The 19,860-nt window shown below is 39.4% G+C and overlaps 1 protein-coding gene across 1 annotated transcript; it reads left to right on the top strand.

Annotated features, from left to right (window-relative positions):
* Positions 1–10,264: 10,264 nt before the first annotated feature.
* On the top strand, positions 10,265–19,781 carry seraf (Schwann cell-specific EGF-like repeat autocrine factor). Its single transcript, XM_088328129.1, has 5 exons — positions 10,265–11,173; positions 13,919–14,014; positions 14,088–14,192; positions 16,593–16,688; positions 19,554–19,781. The coding sequence occupies exons 1-5, from the start codon at positions 10,906–10,908 to the stop codon at positions 19,664–19,666; spliced, it is 678 nt and encodes a 225-aa protein (XP_088184255.1). The 5' UTR covers positions 10,265–10,905; the 3' UTR covers positions 19,667–19,781.
* Positions 19,782–19,860: the final 79 nt, after the last annotated feature.

Here is a 19,860-nt window from a genome sequence, read left to right as displayed (position 1 = left end):
CTTGCCTAGTGATAACTGAGATTCGCAGACGGACTGAAAACAGGGGACAGATAGGAGTGGGTTTAAATAGAGACAGAGAGCCAATCAGAGTCCAAGGCAGTTGGCACCAAAGGAGCGGGCACAGGTGATGCATATTAGTAATGATGACAGTAAATGGTCATTTCGAAAACACACATCCTAATCGGACATTTTCAATTTATAGCAGAATTCTTCAAATTAGAAAACAGCTAGGGCAGCACAACGGCGCAGTGGTTAGCGCGTGTGCGGCACAGTTCTGAGGTCGTGGGAACCTCCTGAGTGGGTTCAAATCCAGCTCCCGGCCTTACTGTGCGGAGTTTGTATGTTCTCCCCGTGCTTGCGTGGGTTTCCTCCGTGCACTCCGGTTTCCTCCCACATTCCAAAGACATGCATTTCAGGTGAATTGGCTGGTCCAAATTGTCCCTAGGTGTGACTGAGCGAGTGAGTTGTCTGTCCCCGTGTGCCCTGCGATTGGCTGGCAACCAGTCCAGGGTGTCCCCTGCCCACTGCCAGATGATTGCTGGGATGGGCTCCAGCATCCCCGCGACCCTACTGAGGATAAGCGGTGCAGCTGATGAGATGAGATGAGAAAACAGCTACAGAAAAAATAACAGTATTTTATTAGCCCACTTTTTGGCAACCAACCCATGTCAAATGACCAAATGGCCATCTTATCCTTTTTTCAATTTCAGAAGAATGATTAGTCCAACATTATTTTTAATGACTGTGACTGTTTTTGCCACTCCCGCTGACCTGCACCAGCAGACTCGACATTTCCTGTCCCTGTGCATTCAGTGATCGTTTTAACATATGTGCACTGGACTGCGTGAACTGTTTTTGTACTTGTGACATTCTTCACCACACCAAGCCAGATTGCAAAGAAATCTTCGCTTAGGTCTGAAATGCTGAATTCAATTTGACAAAATAACAGTCGGGCTTCATACAAACTAGAGTTTTAAGTGTATTCGTTTAACGATAGTCGAAGAATAATAGTTACGTACGACAACCAATGAACAGCAATCAATATTTTGGAAATGTGATCAATTCATTTCAAGGACTTTAAGACAGTGGTTCCTAAAGTGGGCGGTAGTGCCCCCCTGGGGCAGTGGAAAGGTCTGGGGGGCGATGAGGAAGAAGAAGGTGGTAGGTGGGCGGTAGGGGGGCGGCAGTCTGAAGTTTGAACGTAGTGCGGTTATGAAAACGCAAAGCACTGCGGTTTTTTCACGGTTTTGTAGTGAGTTATGGAGTTTTGGCCAATCGCAATTGTTACCGTTCGAGTTTTAAAAGCGCCGACCAATCAGAGGCAACTTTTATAATAGTACAAGCCAATAAACGCGATTTAAAGTTTGTACGCACCCAGAGTTGGGTAGGGTTACTTTAACGTGATTACTTTCAATGACTTCTGGAAAACTCCAATACCAAATATGCTAATAAAAGACAAAAGAAACTAAATATGAATAAAATGATGACTCACAACACGTGGTAAGCTTTCTCTCCTGGCTTTGATCTCTTTGAGCTCCGGCAAAACGAACATAAAATGTGACAGAAACAAAATGAAAATAAATCCAAACAGCTTGCCAACATCATTTTTGCCGTTCCGTGTATTCCGTTACTCCCCAAGACTGCACAAAATTTAGTCATTTTATCCATATTTAGTTTCTTTTGTCTTTTATCAGCATATTTGGTATTGGAGTAATCCAAAAGTAATTGAAAGTAATCCAGTTAAAGTAACCCTACCCAACCCTGGCCGGTACAGAGGAGCAAAAACGTAAACAGGTTCAGAAAACAGGTCGGCAACGGGAATCAGACGTAAAACAGGGCAGGATTAGTCAGGAGTCAAAAGAGCTTGCCTTGCATGTAGCTAACGTTCGCAGACGATCTGACGAATGTTGACAGGAAGGCGGAGGTTTAAAAAGAGTACAACAGCCAATCAGGGTCTGCGGCTGTTGCCTGCCTCCAACGGAGCAGACTCAGGGGCCCTGCATCAGTAATCAACAGGGTTGGGTAGGGTTACTTTAACGTGATTACTTTCAATGACTTCTGGAAAACTCCAATACCAAATATGCTAATAAAAGACAAAAGAAACTAAATATGAATAAAATGATGACTCACAACACGTGGTAAGCTTTCTCTCCTGGCTTTGATCTCTTTGAGCTCCGACAAAACAAACATAAAATGTGACAGAAACAAAATGAAAATAAAACAAACAGCTTGCCAACATCATTTTTGCCGTTACATGTGTTCCGTTACTCCCTAAGCCTGCACAAAACTTAGTCATTTTCTTCATATTTAGTTTCTTTTGTCTTTTATTAGCATATTTGGTATTGGAGTCATCCAAAAGTAATTGAAAGTAATCCAGTTGAAGTAACCCTACCCAACCCTGTACGCACCACACTATGCCACACCTACTGTGTGAGCTCATTGAGTGTCATGGGGGACTCCGTAAACATAGTCCCAGAGTCAACAAACGAGAAGAAACCGAAGCTTGCACCGAAGGGCGGCACATCACTTCTTTGGACCTATTTTGGTTTTGACGAAGCGGACGTGGAACAGAAGAAAACGCCCGTTTCAGAATTCACTTTCGCGTAGTCGCTAGGTTCGGAGGAAACACGTGTCATTTGGACCAGCACCTTATAAAAAGGATTACAAGTAAAAGACGAAGAAGATGCATCTACAATTGGACTGAGAGGTAGACAAACCTCCATCAAAGCGGCATTTGCGCCCTTCACGCCGTACGAAAAAATTTTGCAAAGGCACAAAGAAATAACCGATGCTGTGACTAGCTAAAAATGTTTAATAGTGTCCAACCCCAAAACTGCATTATCGATTAGAGCAGGGGTGTCAAACTCATTTGAACTAAACTCATATGATAGAAAAAAACACTCTGTCAGGGGCCGGACTAGTAGATTAAAGAGAAAGAAAAAGAGAGAAAGAAATAAGAAAAAGAGGGAGGGAAAAGGAGAGAGGGCGGGACAAAGAAAGAAAAAAGAGAGAGGGGGAGAGAGCGTGAGAAACAAATGATAAAAGGTCGTGAGAGAGGGGGAAAAGAAAGGGAGAGGAAGAAAGAAATCGAAAGAGAAATAGAGAAAAACAGAAGGAGAGAAAAGAGAAAAGTAAGCGTGAAAGAAAAAGAGAGAAAGAAATAAGAAAAGAGGGAGGGGAAAAAGAGAGAGGGCGGGTCAAAGAAAGAAAAAGAGAGAGAGGGAGAGAGCGTGAGAAACAAAAGATAAAAAGTTGTGAGAGAGGGGGAAAAGAAAGGGAGAGGAAGAAAGAAATCCAAAGAGAAATAGAAAGACAGAAGGAGAGAAAAGAGAAAAGAAAGCGCGAAAGAAAAAGAGGGAAAGAAAAAAGAAAAAGAGGGAGGGAAAAGGAGAGAGGGCGGGACAAATAAAGAAAAAGAGAGAGAGGGAGAGAGCGTGAGAAACAAAAGATAAAAAGTCGTGAGAGAGGAGGAAAAGAAAGGGAGAGGAAGAAAGAAATCCAAAGAGAAATAGAAAGAAGGAGAGAAAAGAGAAAAGAAAGTGTGAAGTGTAGGAAGAAAGAAAGAGAAAAGAGAGAAAAGGAAAAAAGGAAGTTAGAGCAAAAGAGGTTAAAAGACACAAAGAGAGAACGAGGCAAAGAGCAACAAAGGAAGAGAAAAAGAGAGACATAGAGAGTGAAAGAGACAGAGACATAGAGTGGGAGAAATGGGGTGGAAAGAAAAGAGAGAGAGAGAGAGAGAGAGAGAGAGAAAGAAATACAAGTACAATGTCTTTGTTCGAGGCACCTGGCTTTGGCAACATCAAGTTAACATATTTCAACCTGCATCTTGTTTTTCTCTTTCGCTTCTCTGAGTGTTGTCTCGCGGGCCGATTCAATCCCTTTGCGGGCCTGCTCTGGCACGCGGGCCGCCTGTTTGACACCTGTGGATTAGAGCACACTTTTTGGGGGTCGCTGGCAATACATTGGGGAGCCAAGGGGGCGCCAGTCTGCAAAAGTTTGGGAACCATTGATTTAAGACCTCCAAAACAATTTCTGTTTTGTAATTAGTAATTCGTTTCTTGGAAGTCTCATTTGAGATTTCATTACATGTAAAACAAAATGGCAGTATGTCAACGTTTTCAGTCTGGTTAGAATTTCAACTTTAAAGTATGTTGTCCAATAATAACAGGGTTGGGTAGAGTTACTTTCACTTGATTACTTTCAATTACTTTTGGATTACTCCAATACCAAAATATGCTAATAAAAGACAAAAGAAACTAAATATGAATAAAATGATGACTCACAACACATGGTAAGCTTTCTCTCCTGGCTTTGATCTCTTTGATCTCCGCCAAAAAGAAACTTCAAATGCGACAGAAACAAAATGAAAATAAATCCAAGTTTCATATATTTAGTTTCTTTTGTCTTTTATTAGCATATTTGGTATTGGAGTAATCCAAAAGTCATTGAAAGTAATCAAGTTAAAGTAACTCTACCCAACCCTGAATAATAATACACACTAAAGAACATCGATGAGTTCCATAGAAGTTTGTATTGTTGTATTAAAGTTAAGAGGAGGACTTTAAAGTAAAACTTTATAGATTTATAATGTCTTAACTTGTTTTCTCTTCATTTTGATTGGTTGAAAATGTCAAGAGCCAGAACAGGATCAGGACCCAAACGCGTGATGTTACTTACACAAGCCTTTTATTTTACGGGAATGGGGAGTCATGCACCTTATGCAGCAGTCTGCCGTGAAATGATAGGAAGCCAGAGGCCGACGAGATCGATACCGATTGCCCAAGTTGATATCGAACAGATGGGGTCGATACCGGGCAGGACGGGACAGACAGGATTGATAATGAAACAGGATATCGAAATAAAACAGGACAAACTAGAAGGGAACAAAAACTGGAGAGAAAACAAAAAAGGACAAAAATAGACGGGAACGGAACTTGAAAGCGATATTTAACAGTACAAAAATAAACGGGAACAATACCAATACCAACAGGAAAGCAGGACCGAGTCAAAACCCACGTATTGCGGGGCAGAGGTTTGTTGACGGGCTGATAAAGGAAGCGTGACAGCGCTGAGCTGAAATAGACAGAAAGCCAATCTGTGAACAAGCCGCAGCTGGCGCCTCACAGGGAGGGCCAATTGGGCAACCATGACAGAAAAGATCATCCAGTATTCATTATTATCATTACTTCTACTTTTATTTTGTTTTCAAAATCAATTCGGAGTAGTTGTTTTTTGTTTGTTTTTAATCTTAAATAAACAAACACTTGCCACCTGTTTTACTAAAATCGGTAGAATATGAATGCATTTTTACTGCTGAGACCGATTATGATGAAAACCCACAGAACAAACAGTAAACATTCAAAATAACATATTTTGGACTGCATTTTTGAAAATTTATCTAAAGCCCCTGCTAAAAGTATTCAATTAAAAACTAGCATATTTAAAGGAACAGTGTGTAGTATTGGACTGCTAGCTGTCGCTATATTGTGTAGTGCAACCAAAAAACGAGTGCTGAAGAGAACAAGGAAGAATACAAACTACGGAGACTCAAAATTTGTTTTTTGTTTTCTGGGGGTACCCGTAGCAACAAGATGGCGGACATTCATGTCAGCTACATCTGGGTTTGGCACATGATATGTAAAATGAATGTAAGTTTATATGATAGTTCATGCTTTTTCCCCTTATTTTTGAAATTATTTTTTCTACCACTAGGTGCTGCTCAATAATACACAGTGTCCCTTTAATCTAAACAGGTCTTTCTGTATTTATTTTGTCATAAAATTAATTTGCAGAGGATATTTTCTCTTAATCCCACAAACAAACGCACTATTTTTTGCTAACTTTTTTTGACAATAGATGCTAATGCTAGCCCTAATTGGAAGTCAAAGGTAATCAATTACTCTAGAGCACAGGTGTCAAAGAGGCGGCCCGCGGGCCAGATCAGGCCCGCTAAGGGATTGAATCCGGCCCGCGAGACAACACTCAGAGAAGCGCAAGAGAAAAACGAGCTGCAGGTTGAAATATGTCAACTTGATGTTGCCAAAGCCAGGTGCCTCGAAGAAAGACACTTTCTCTTTTTCTCTCTCCCTTTCACTTTCTCCTTCTCTCTTTTTCTCTTTCTTTGTTCCTCTTGGTCTTTTTCTGTCTTTTTACCTTCTTTTGCTCTCTTCCTTTTTTCCTTCTCTCTCTTTCTCTTTCTCTCTTCCATTCTCCTTCTCTCTTTCTTTCCTCATCCTTTCTCTCCTTCTCTCTTTTGCTCTATTTCTCTTTTTATCTCTTGTTTTTCATGCTTTCTCTCTCTCTCTTCCATTCTCCTTCTCTCTTTCCTTCTCCTTTCTCTCCTTCTATCTTTTGCTCCATTTCTCTTTTTATCTTTTGGTTTTTCATGCTTTCCCTCTCTCTCTTCCATTCTCCTTCTCTTATTCTTTCCTTCTCCTTTCTCTCCTTCTCTCTTTTGCTCTATTTCTCTTTTTATCTCTTGTATTTATTTCTTTCTCTCTCTCTCTTTCCACCTCTTTTCTCCCACTCCGTTTCTTTCACTCCCTGTGTCTCTTTTTCTCTTCCTTTGTTGCGCTTTGTCTCTTTCTCTCTGTGTCTTTTAACCTCTTTTGCTCCAAATTCCTTTTTTCTCTTTTCTCTCCTTCTGTCTTTCTATTTCTCTTTGGATTTCTTTCTTCTTCTCCCTTTCTTTTCCCCCTCTCCAATGACTTTTTCTCTTTTGTTTCTCTCCCTCTTTTTTTCATTGTCCCGCCCTCTCCTTTTCCCTCCCTCTTTCTCTTATTTCTTTCTCTCTTTTTTCTCTTTCTCTTTAATCTACTAGTCCGGCCCCCGACAGAATGTTTGTTCTATGGTGTGGCCCCCGAGTTCAAATGAGTTTGACACCCCTGCTCTAGAGGATAGTTTAGATTTTTTTTTTTTTCATACAATCTTATTACATTTTTTCAAGTTCCATATACATGTATATCGTATTTTTAACTTCAGATACGGCTCGAAATGTTAGCGTAAACATAAGAGTATTCAAGTTAATAACACAGAGCTATGTTTAAAGTTGAGCTAATTTAGCTAACAAAGCAGATGAGGCAAGTTAGGATAGTTAATAACGCAAAGCTTTTGATTAGTTTAATTGAATTTAAAACAACACCTACAGCGAAAATGTTAGCATGAATAACTAGCGTATTTAAGCGAATAACACAGAGCTAAGTTTAACGATGAAGCTAATTTCGCTAACTAGCCAGGTGAGGCAAGTTAGGATAGTTAATAACACAAAACTTTTGATTAGTTTTTCTGAATTTAAAACAACAGCTACAGCTAAAAATGTTAGCATAAATAATTAGCGTATTTAGGTTATTACACAAAGCTAAGTTCAACGCTCAAGCTAATTTAGCTTACTAGCCAGATGAGCCAAGTTAGGATTGTAAATAACACAAAGTTTGAGATTAGATTAAATTTCAAAATTACAACTACAGCTAAAAATGTTAGCGTAAAAAACTGACATGTTTAAGTTAATAACACAGAGCTAAGTTTAATGATGAAGCTAATTTCGCTAACTAGCCAGATAATGCAAGTTAGGATAGTTGATAACGCAAAACTTTTGATTAGTTTATTTGAATTTAAAACTACAGCTAAAACTAAAAATGTTAGCATAAATAACTAGCGTATTTAGGTTAATAACACAGAGCTATGTTTAAAGATGAAGCTAATTTAGCTAACAAACCAGATGAGGCAAGTTAGCATAGTTAATAACGCAATGCTTTTGATTAGTTTAATTGAATTTAAAACTACACCTACAGCTAAAATGTTAGCATAAATAACTACCGTATTTAAGCCAATAACACAGAGCTAAGTTTAACGATAAAGTTAATTTCGCTAACTAGCCAGATAATTTAAGTTAGGATAGTTAATAACGAAAAACTTTTGATTAGTTTATTTGAATTTAAAACTACAGCTACAGCGAAAATGTTAGCATGAATAACCAGCGTATTTAAGCGAATAACACGGAGCTAAGTTTAACGATGAAGCTAATTTCGCTAACTAGCCAGGTGAGGCAAGTTAGGATAGTTAATAACGCAAAACTTTTGATTAGTTTATTTGAATTTAAAACAACAGCTACAGCTAAAAATGTTAGCATAAATAATTAGCGTATTTAGGTTATTACACAAAGCTAAGTTCAACGCTCAAGCTAATTTAGCTTACTAGCCAGATGAGCCAAGTTAGGATTGTAAATAACACAAAGTTTGTGATTAGATTAAATTTCAAAATTACAACTACAGCTAAAAATGTTAGCGTAAAAAAACTGACATATTTAAGTTAATAACACAGAGCTAAGTTTAACGATGAAGCTAATTTCGCTAACTAGCCAGATAATGCAAGTTAGGATAGTTAATAACACAAAACTTTTGATTAGTTTATTTGAATTTAAAACTATAGCTACAGCTGAAAATGTTAGCATGAATAACTAATGTATTTAGGTTAATAACACAGAGATATGTTTAAATTGAGCTAATTTAGCTAACAAAGCAGATGAGGCAAGTTAGGATAAATAATAACGCAAAGCTTTTGATTAGTTTAATTGAATTTAAAACTACACCTACAGCGAAAATGTTAGCATGAATAACTAGCGTATTTAAGCAAATAACACAGAGCTAAGTTTAACGATGAAGCTAATTTCGCTAACTAGCCAGGTGAGGCAAGTTAGGATAGTTAATAACACAAAACTTTTGATTAGTTTTTCTGAATTTAAAACAACAGCTACAGCTAAAAATGTTAGCATAAATAATTAGCGTATTTAAGCGAATAACACGGAACTAAGTTTAACGATGAAGCTAATTTCGCTAACTAGCCAGATGAGGCAAGTTAGGATAGTTAATAACGCAAAACTTTTGATTAGTTTATCTGAATTTAAAACAACAGCTACAGCTAAAAATGTTAGCATAAGTAATTAGCGTATCTAGGTTATTACACAAAGCTAAGTTCAACGCTCAAGCTAATTTAGCTTACTAGCCAGATGAGCCAAGTTAGGATTGTAAATAACACAAAGTTTGTGATTAGTTTGATTACATTTCAAAATTACAACTACAGCTAAAAATGTTAGCGTAAAAAAACTGACATATTTAAGTTAATAACACAGAGCTAAGTTTAGTCTAATTTCGCTAACTAGCCAGATAATTTAAGTTAGGATAGTTAATAAGGCAAAACTTTTGATTAGTTTATTTGAATTTAAAACTACAGCTACAGCTAAAAATGTTAGCATAAATAACTAGCGTATTTAGGTTAATAACACAGAGCTATGTTTAAAGATGAAGCTAATTTAGCTAACAAACCAGATGAGGCAAGTTAGGATAAATAATAACAAAAAGCTTTTGATTACTTTAATTGAATTGAAAACTACACCTACAGCTAAATTGTTAGCATAAATAACCTCCGTATTTAAGCGAATAACACAGAGCTAAGTTTAACGATGAAGCTAATTTCGCTAACTACCCAGATGAGGCAGGTTAAGATTGTAAATAACGCAAAGTGTGGGATTAATTTATTTGAATTTTAAACTACAGCTACAGATAAAACGTTTAGCGTAAAGAAAATAGCACATTTGAATTCATATCACAGACCTAAGTTAGACGATAAAGCTAATTTAGCTAACTAGCCAGCTGAGGCAAGTTATCATTGTTAATAACACAAAGTTTTTGATTAGTTTAATTGAATTTCAAATTACAGCCACAGCTAAAAATGTTAGCGTTAAAAATAGCCCATTTAAGTTAATAGCACAGAGCTAAGTTCAACAGTGAAGCTAATTTGGCTAAGCAGATGAGGCAAGTTAGGATTGTTAATAACACAAAGCTTGTGATTAGTATAATTTAATTTTAAACTCAAGCTAGAAACAAAAATGTTACACAGAACACAGAACTAAGTTCAACGATGAAGCTAATTTCACCAACTAGCCAGATGAAGCAAGTTAAGCTTGAGAATAACTCAAATCTTGTGATTAGTTTATTTGAATTTAAAACTACTGCTACAGCTAAAAATGTTAGAATAATAACTAGTGTATTTAAGTTAGTACACAGAGCTTGGTTAAACGATGAAGCTAATTTAGCTAACTAGCTAGATGAAGCAAGTTAGAATTGTAAATAGCCCAAAACTTGTGAAGAGTCTACTTGAATTTCAAATTACAGCTAAAGCTAAAAATGTTAGCGTAAAAAATATCCTGTTCAAGTTAATAACACAGAGCTAAGTTCAACAGTTAGGCTAATTTGGCTAACTAAGCAGATGAGGCAAGTTAGGATTGTTAATAACACTGAACCTGTGATTAGTTTAATTTAATATTAAGCTAAAGCTAGAAATAAGAATGTTAGCGTATTTGGAAGTAACAATAAATAACTGAGTTCAACGATGAAGCTAATTTCGCTAACTAGCCAGATGAAGCAAGTTAAGCTTGAGAATAACTCAAATCTTGTGATTAGTTTATTTGAATTTAAATCTACGGTTACAGTTAAAAATGTTAGCATGAATAACTAGCGTATTTAGGACAGTACACAGAGCTAAGTAAAACGGTAAAGGTAATTTAGCTAACTAGCTAGATGAAGCAAGTTAAGATTCTAAATTACACAAAGTATACTTGAATTTTAAATTACAGCTACAGCTAAAATGTTAGCGTAAAAAACTAGCATATTTAAGTTAATAACAGAGTTAATACGAGTTCAAAGATTTAGCTACTTCAGCTAACTAGTCAGATGAGACTAGTTAAGAGTGTAACTAGAACCAAGCTTGTGTCAAGTTTGGTATTTGTGGGGAAATATGTACAAACATTAAAAAGTTTAACCACGACCAGCACCCAGGAACCTCCCCACGGATCGGCCACGCCCGCTGGCCGCCTCCCATGCACCGACCTCCCGCTTGGCTCCGGACGTGATGCTGGAGGTCTACCGGTCGTCTTCTTCCAGCTCCGCGTCAGTCATGGGCTTGTTCGGGGGACCAGCGGCGGTGCTTGCGGTGTGGCTCTGCGGGCTTTGTGGCAGCCAATGCTGGGCGCGTTCGGACGCTCCTCGCGGTGTGGCGCTGGGCTTCGTTTTCGACCCGAAGGCAATCTGCGAGCCGCCGTGCCAGCACGCCGGAGTATGCATCCGGAACAATACTTGCCTCTGCAGCCGAGGATACGAAGGCGAAAGGTGCCAGCTTGGTGAGGAAAAAGACTATTTTGGTTATTATCTGCAGAATTGTATGCATACCTGTCAAGCTCCAGGGCTCCTTGCCCTTACAAAATGTTGTATTTTCCCTTACAAAATACAAAATAATCTTACACCATATTTTGTTTTCAAACGTGTTTATTGATGTAGTTTAACATGTTATACTGTACATGTGTTTCGTTATATCATATATATTGTTGATTAACATTTTGTTGCGACATGAATGAGGTTTATCATAAAAGAAGTTAAAAAAAGAAGTAGCTTGGACGTTCACCGTAGAAGGAAAAAATACATGCAAATATAATCAAGTAGAATAATACATTTTCTTATTCAAATGATTCATTCATTTTCTGCATTAAATTATTGTTGGTAATATACTGAGTAAAGGGATAACCACAAACCTGTCTTTTTTCATTTTCTACTTTTATACTTCCTTTCTTTCTTAACTTCTTTATACAACATAATCATTCGTAATATAATGCATCAAAGCAAGTGAGGAGTTGAGCCGAAAAAGCCTGTTCTCTAAAAAGAGACGGACTTCCTTTCATTACATAACTACCACATGAAATCCGAGGCGGCAGATGCATGCGCACAGTAGCATCAAACCGCTCGCTTTTTTTGCAACGGAAAAAAAAAAACGATACAGAGAAAGAGGATACCGCGGCGAACTTGTTTGACTTGATTGATTTGCCGTTTGGTGATAGTCGGTGTATACCGGATGGTACCCATAATTGACAAATTTGCATTTTTCCGTACGGATTTTCTTGTACGTCGTACACGTCTTAAAATGCATAATAAACGTAATTTGTACGGCAAAAACTTACAGGTTGACAGGTATGTGTATGAATTAAAAATCCAGGTGTAAATAGAAAGCTGTTTCCAGATTTTGACGTAATTTGGACGAAAACTTCTGTGAAATAACATCAAATGTATCAATCCTGATCAAAAACGTTGCACTTTACATTTCAAATATAGAATTAAAAACAAAAAACAAATAGATTTTAAGAGGCTGTGCAAAAAATGAGAGAAAAATATGGTTGCAGTTTGTTCACATTGAGTCTCGGTAGTTTGTAGTCTTCCTTGTGTTTGCTAGCATACGTTTTCAGTTGCACTACACAATAAATCAACATCTAGGGGTCGAATATTACCAAGTGTTCCATTTTAATATTTTCATATTTTCTTTCAGTAGAAATGCAATCTTAAAAGGACAGTGTATATTATTTGACCACTAGATGTCGCAGTATTTTGTCATGCGACCCAAAACAAATACAAACTACAGAGACTCAACATGACTAAACCTTAAAAATGTTGTCCTTTTTTCCCCAAGCTTTTTGTTTTCTTTTGTTATCTCTAGCAGCAAGATGACTGACAATTATGTCAGCCCCCTCTAGGTTAGACTTTTTATGTCAAATAAATTAAAAAAAAATGTTTTTTTTTTAATACACATATATGTGATAGTTCGTATATTTTGCTCATTATTCAAATCAATAAGTTTTTTTTCATGAATTAATTTTTTCAACCATCATTCGGAATGGGAGGACCGATACCAGGTATTAGTACTCCTGAAGGTGGTACATACTCAAGGTAAGTCCGCTTACCCGGGCTGTCCTGCGCGAGAGGGGGTCCGAATCTATCAAGCAGATCCTCCACAAAGAAAAAGAAACAAAGAACAATGACAGGTGGATACTTTTTTTCAGCATGAGAGAAGCCCAACTCAAACCTGGACATAATGATTGACATTACAGGCCTCACCCAAATATCGGCTAAGGCTTAAGATCTTACCTCCAGGGGGTCGGGAACCTAAGGCAACCTACAGATATTTCTCTTCTATGAGCACATATGGCTTGGAAATACAATACAATCTTCTTCAGCGTTCCAATTCGAGTTGAGTTTGGTGCGTGCATAGCCGACATGTCGCTGGTAGTAAGAGTGGTTCGGTCCAGTATAGAAAGAGCTCAGTCCCAAGTACAGTTTACAGTCAAAATATCACACCAATGGACCCTGTTAATCCTTTAAATGGAAGCTCACTAATCAATGCATTTTTACTGCTGAGACCGTTTATGACGAAAACCCACAGAACAAACTGTAAACCTTCAAAACACCTGCCAAGCAGACAGAAGAATTTGACCGGGTGAGCAGTAGGGGTGGTCGAAGCTATGCACACCGTGCCGTCTGCACCATAGGTAAATACGCCAGTAATCTTGTTTGCAGTATTTTTTGACATTTATACAAAAGAACTCTGCTAGCACCTTGCTTTGAAACAATTTATGAAAAAAATGTTTTGTCTTAAAATGTATGGTATGGTATGGCTCACTCCCCCCCCCAAAAAAACAAAAATCATAATATTTTGTTATTATGGCTCTTTGGGTCAAAAAAGACCCTGCCCTAGTAGATATCATTACTGGCTGTCTTCTAGTGGTCAGCTAAAATTGTGATTTAGTAATTTGCGGAATTATAAATTGCTATTTATAATAATTATCTATTTAATATCAACAATTATACTAAACAGGCAATAGGTACTGTATCTGTTTCAATCAAATGCTACTCAAAAGTTGAGTATCGGTGTCAATCTGGAAAAAATATGTGGTATTGAACTCCGCTACTCGTGTTATTGTTGATATTTTGGGTGTGTGTGTGTGTACAATTTCTAATATTGACATTTTTTTCTATGTTTTCTCACTAAAATGTGTACAATTGATGTTTAATTTAAACTATAAAATCTTATCCATTGCTTCCAGCTAACTGCCATCCAAAATGCAAGAACGGGGGCGTCTGTCTTCGTCCCGGAAAATGCAGATGTTCTCCAGGCTTTGGTGGGAGATATTGTCACAAAGGTAAGATTTTCAGCAACATCAGCTAAAACAAGTGCAAAAAAAAAAAAAAGAAACATTTTCTATGTGGGTGCAGTGACATGTGACGACGGTTGCTGGAACGGAGGAGAGTGCAATGCAGTCAATGGAGTGGCCAAATGCATCTGTCCCTCCAGTTGGACAGGCTCCAAATGCCAAGAGGGTTTGTTTATTGGGTTTACTTTTTTATAACGGGGACGGAGTCAGAACCAGAACAGAAACAGGACCCACTCGCGTAGCGCTTCTCACAAGTCTTATTAGAAGAAAGGGAAAGGGTTGCGCCCACAATCTCCGGATTGGACACAGGAAGCAGTTTGCTCTGAACGTGGAAGTGGGACTTCTGTGGCGAGCGATGGCGGTGTCGGGAACGGAAACGAGTCGAAAGCCGGGAGAGGAGAGTAGACGTGGTCGAGATAAAAAACGGATCGTTATTCGGGATGGGAGAACAGACGTGGTCGAGATCAGAACAGATCGTAGCAGGAGCACAAAACGCGACAGGCTAAAAAGGACTTGCTGTGTAAAGACAGAGATTCGCAGACGTACCGACAAAAGCGGACTGACAGGACAGACTTTAAATACTGACAGAGAGCAAATCCGTCAACAAGCTGCAGCTGGCGCCACACGGGCTATACACAAATGGAATAAAGCTACATATGTATGAATAGGTCTAACGCCAACAAACATTTTGAGTGTTTGAAAGTCAAAAATATAAAACACATGCCACGAGGGTTAAATTTGTGCAATGAAACCTAGGTGCTACCATTTTAAATTTTGTAGTTTTTGTATTGCTTTGAATAACGCATCCGTGATTTTCATCAAGTAAAGTAACAGGATGGGTTTTCTCTATGTTCTCTGGTCGATTAATGGTAGTCAGAAAATACAGCTTTTTGCAAGTCGTGTTTAGCTTTGTCAACATCTAGTGGACATATTTAAAAATGCAAACCATTGTTTGACACTCGTTTTTCTCTTGGGCTTCTCTCTCGCGGGCCACAAAAACTGATGCGCCTGTCCACATTTGGCCCACGAGTTAAACAAAGTGATTGGGTTTTGGGCGTTTTATTTATGTCTTCATTTATTTCTATGGCGTATATTTGTAGGTATTCATTTACAGGATTGGGTAGGGTTACATTAACTGGATTACTTTCAATTACTTTTGGATTACTCCAATTAGAGGTAAGATCGGGCCAAAAAAAAGCACCCGAGCCCGACGCAGGCCCGAGGGGTATTAAACCCGACCCGGACCGAGCCCGACTAATTAACTGGATTTGCTGGCCCGGCCCGAAAGGGGCCCGAAATTACATATTTTATTTATAAGGAGGGGTGATTTATGATAACAAATTAAACTCTGCCTTTTGTTACAACATCTAGGCCTAAGTTAAATAAAACTGTATAAACATTTACATCTTTTATATTTCTGTGACAGCTTTTTAAATGTCTGATCAGCGTCGAGGTCCCAGTCTTTTTGCTATCGTATGCGAGCAAATTGCCACATTGACACTCAGCGAAGCCAACGCAAGTCTCTGTATCATTTTCTACTATCAATTTGAAATTGCTCCACACTTCACTCTTACCAGAGTGCGTTTTCCTCGTCAGTTCTCCTCTCTTGAGTTTATCCTTAACTTCTTGTTGGTCCGACTCCATATCGGGGATACCAGGCCAAAATCACGCGAATTTGCGGAGGGGAAGATTATTAAGAGGACAGCATTCACGTCACGTCACGTGCACAGAGCATGCTCTGGCTCCGTTAAAAGCAATTACAGCTCCTTCTCCGTTTTATCCAAATTATTTATTTTATAACAAGTATTCCTTGGTCTAGTATCCATACATAGTTTAAGTATATATTTTTAATGAACATATATTTATAATTATTAATTAATTTAAAAAAAAAAAAAAAAAAAAAAAAGCAGGACCGAACCCGACCCGACCCGACCGTATGACTGACATTTCAGGCCCGACCCGGCCCGAAATTGCCTCGGGTTCGGGTTCGGGCTCGGGCCATAAATCTTAGGTCTAACTCCAATACCAAATATGCATTTAAAAGACAAAATAAACTAAATATGAATAAAATGATGACTCACAACACGTGGTAAGCTTTCTCTCCTGGCTTTGATCTCTTTGGTCTCCGGCAAAACGAACATAAAATGCGACAGAAACAAAATGAAAATAAATCCAAACATTTTTGCCGTTCCATGTATTCAGTTACTCCCCAAGCCTGCACAAAATTTAGTCTTTTTATTAATGTTTAGTTTCTTTTGTCTTTTATTAGCATGATTGGTATTGGAGTAATCCAAAAGTAATTGAAAGTAATCAAGTTAAAGTAACCCTACCCAACCCTGGTGATGTAGAGTGTGTTGTTGATTTTTTAGACATTTTAGAAGAGTTCTTAGAGCATTTAGAAAAGTCAAGGGGACTGTTTAAAAAGTGCCCTTTACTACATGTGACTGTTTTTAAAGGTAATAGTAATCTAAAACGTTTGAACCGCAGATTTCATCCCGAAAATTGAAGTTCTTTGTGTACTTGAGTGGTGTTGTCAATAATCTCCTGTGCTGTTTTTCCCTACCAGCTATTTGCCCCCAGGACTGCAAAAATGGGGGCCTCTGCATGGCGCCTGGAATCTGCAGCTGTCCTGAAGGTTGGCTGGGAGGTGCTTGCCATATCGGTGAGTTCAACTGCACACTAATTCGAAACAAAAATGGACAATTAATATTGGAACAATGCAAAAGGGCTAGACACTATAAACGTTCCAGTTACAGAATTGTAGTCAAACATAGTAAAAAAGCATAAATACGAGTACATTTTTTACTAAAACAATGGGTAAAATTTTTCAGATTCAGAAAGAGATTCAGATCTACTTTATTGTCATTCTAGTACACGTGTATACAGAACGAAATGTCGATGCATCTGACCCCCACAGTTTCCTTGAATGTACAGATATAAATAATGTTGTATAGTATTTTGGCTACGTGTAGTATTTTACCATAGTGCCGATAGTGCAAGAAGAGTAGCTAACCAGATGTGCAATATGGGCAGTCAGGTTAACAAGTCAGGTACACAGTAACATTAACACTGTAACAATAACGCTGTAATTACAATAGTGCAGAGAGCAATGTGCAAGGAGTGGCAAGCTATAAAAAAAACTGCCAGTAGTGCAAAAGTCAGATTAGCAGCCGTTTAGATTTAAGTTAACTATATGTTAGATTGACCATTTAACAGTCTAATGGCCAGGGGGACTAGACTATTGCGGAGCCTGGTGGTCCTGCACCGCACACTGCAGTACCTCTTCCCAGAGGCTAGCAGAGTGAACAGTCCATGATGGGGGTGAGAGGGGTCCCCGGTAATGTTTTTTGCATGGGATAGGCAGTGCTTCTGGCCAATGTCCTGAATGGAGGGAAGTGTAGTCCCGATTATTTTCTCTGCTGTCCTCGTTACCCTCCTCACACTACCCCAGTCGGTAGCGCTGCAGCCTCCACACCACACAGAGATACAGCTGGTCAGGATACTCTCTATGGTGCCCCTGTAGAATGTAATGAGGGAGGGTGGGGGCAGGTGGGCTCTCCTCATCCTCCGCAGGAAGTACAGGCGCTGCTGTGCCCTCTTCACCAGTGATGCAGTGTTTACGGACCATGTGAGTTTGTTTGTAATGTGCACCCCTAGGAACTTGATACTGCTGACAACCTCCACAGCCTTGTTGTTGATGCAAAGTGGGGCATGGTTGGGCTGGTTTTTCCTAAAGTCGACAATGATCTCTTTAGTTTTGTCGACATTCAGGACCAGGCTGTTGTCCCTGCACCAGCCCACCAACTGCTCCACCTCCTCTCTGTAGGCCAGGTCGTTGTCATCCCTGATGAGGCCCACCACTGTTGTGTCGTCAGCATACTTCACGATGTGGTTTGTGGCGGACCTAGGGACGCAGTCGTGTGTCATCAAGGTGAACAGCAAGGGGCTTAGGACGCAGCCTTGGGGGGAGCCCGTGCTGAGGTAGATGACATCTGAACTGTTCTGACCTATCCGCACTGATTGGGGTCTGTCACAGAGGAAGTCCAGCAGCCAGTTCCGCAGGGGGGTGTTGAAACCCAGGAGTCTCATCTTGTCTACCAGATGTTGTGGGATGATGGTGTTGAATGCTGAACTGAAGTCCAGGAACAGCATCCGCACATGGGTGTTCTTCTCCTCTAGATGTGTCAGGCTCAGGTGAAGCGCAGAGGAGATGGCATCCCTGGTGGAGCGGTTTGTCCTGTAGGCAAACTGAAAGGGGTCGAATGAGGAGGGGAGACTGGAGGTGATGTGCTCTTTAACCAGTCTCTCAAAGCACTTCATTATGATAGGAGTCAGTGCAACGGGCCGGTAATCGTTGAGTGATAAGATCTGGGGTTTCTTTGGCACTGGGATGATGTTGGCAAATTTGAAGCATGATGGTACTTTGGCTTGGTCTAGCGAGGTGTTGAAAATGTCTGTTAGTACACAAGCCAGCTGATCGGCGCACTCCCTAAGTACCCGCCCCGGAATGTTGTCCGGGCCTGGAGCCTTCCTTGTGTTGACCCTTCTCAGGGTCTTCCTCACGTCAGATGAGCCTTTTATTTTACGAGAAACGGGGAGTCATGCACGTTAGGCAGCAGTCTGGCGTGAAATGATAGGAAGCCAGAGGCTGATGAGATCGATACCAATTGCCCGAGTAGATTCCAGACAGATGGGGTCGATACCAGACAGTTGGGACAGACAGGATTGATTATGTAACAGGATATCGAAATTAAGCAGGACAAACTAGACGGGAACGAAAACTGGAGAGAATAATAAACGGGACAAAAATAGACAGGAACGAAACTAGCTAGCATGCAACTCCCGATTACAATGGATGTTTTTAGGACCAACCCCAAAAAACAAAGCAAAAAAAGCAACCTGGATTTTACTGTTTGGGTACCAAAAAAGGCTCTAGGGAAATAATGTAAGATTTCTTAAACTACAAACAAATACTTTGTTCAAAATAGTTTTCAATGTAAAACTGAGTTCAATGGCTAAATCTTCTCAAAGCACAATCTAATCAAAATGCATTTTCAAAGTACTTTTCAAGCAATGAACTGCAACTAAGTGATTGGGTCAAGAACCGGAACAGGAGGAGGACCCAGATGTGTAACGTTTCTCACACAAGCTTTATTTTACGGGAACGGGGCAGTCATGCACATTAACACAAACGCCAGTGATCCGGCGATCGCTGGGCAGAAGAAGAAAGACATAAGTCTGGTGTAGAACAACAGGAAGCCAGAGACCAACGAGATTGATACAAGTTACACGAGCCGATACCGGACAGATGGCGTTAATACCTGACACAACGGGACTGACAGGAATGATAACATATCTAGAAGACCGAAGACCGATATCAAAACAGGGCGAAATATACTCAATCGATTCCGGACAGAGTCAAAACACACGTCTTGTGGGTGCAGAGGTTCCTTGATGGACTGACAAAGGGCGAGTGAAAGCACTGAGCTTAAATAGTAAAGTAATAAAAATGTGTTTTTTGTTGCAGCTGAGTGTACCTTGCCGTGTTTGAATGGAGGAAAGTGTATCTCCCCCAACAAATGTCGCTGCCGCCCTCCCTTCATGGGCCCTCGATGTGAGGAAAAGAAGAAGCGCCACTAAGGGCCCAGTAGTCCACTTTACTCATTTTATACTTTTTTTTTTTAAATTGTACAAAAAATGCCTGCTTCATATTTGTTTAAATAAAAACATGTCATTAAATGGAGTGACCTGTGTACACTGTATGTAGTATTCTTGTTTTTTGAAATAGTGGCCCCAAACTAATTCTCCTGCAGTCAGTGCAAGAGTAACCCTAT

The sequence above is a fragment of the Urocampus carinirostris genome, chromosome 2 (assembly GCF_059441175.1).
Source record: "Urocampus carinirostris isolate Australia breed hairy pipefish chromosome 2, RoL_Ucar_1.0, whole genome shotgun sequence".
Taxonomy (NCBI): Eukaryota; Metazoa; Chordata; class Actinopteri; order Syngnathiformes; family Syngnathidae; genus Urocampus; species Urocampus carinirostris.
This window is presented reverse-complemented; position numbering and strand designations above follow the sequence as displayed.

Bases quoted from the DNA above. Each gene is read 5' to 3' on its own strand.
- seraf (XM_088328129.1), top strand. From the start codon at position 10,906: ATGCTGGAGGTCTACCGGTCGTCTTCTTCCAGCTCCGCGTCAGTCATG. The intron at 14,015-14,087 runs GTAAGATTTTCA...ATGTGGGTGCAG, and splicing joins TGGGAGATATTGTCACAAAG to TGACATGTGACGACGGTTGC. The intron at 16,689-19,553 runs GTGAGTTCAACT...TTTTTGTTGCAG, and splicing joins GGGAGGTGCTTGCCATATCG to CTGAGTGTACCTTGCCGTGT.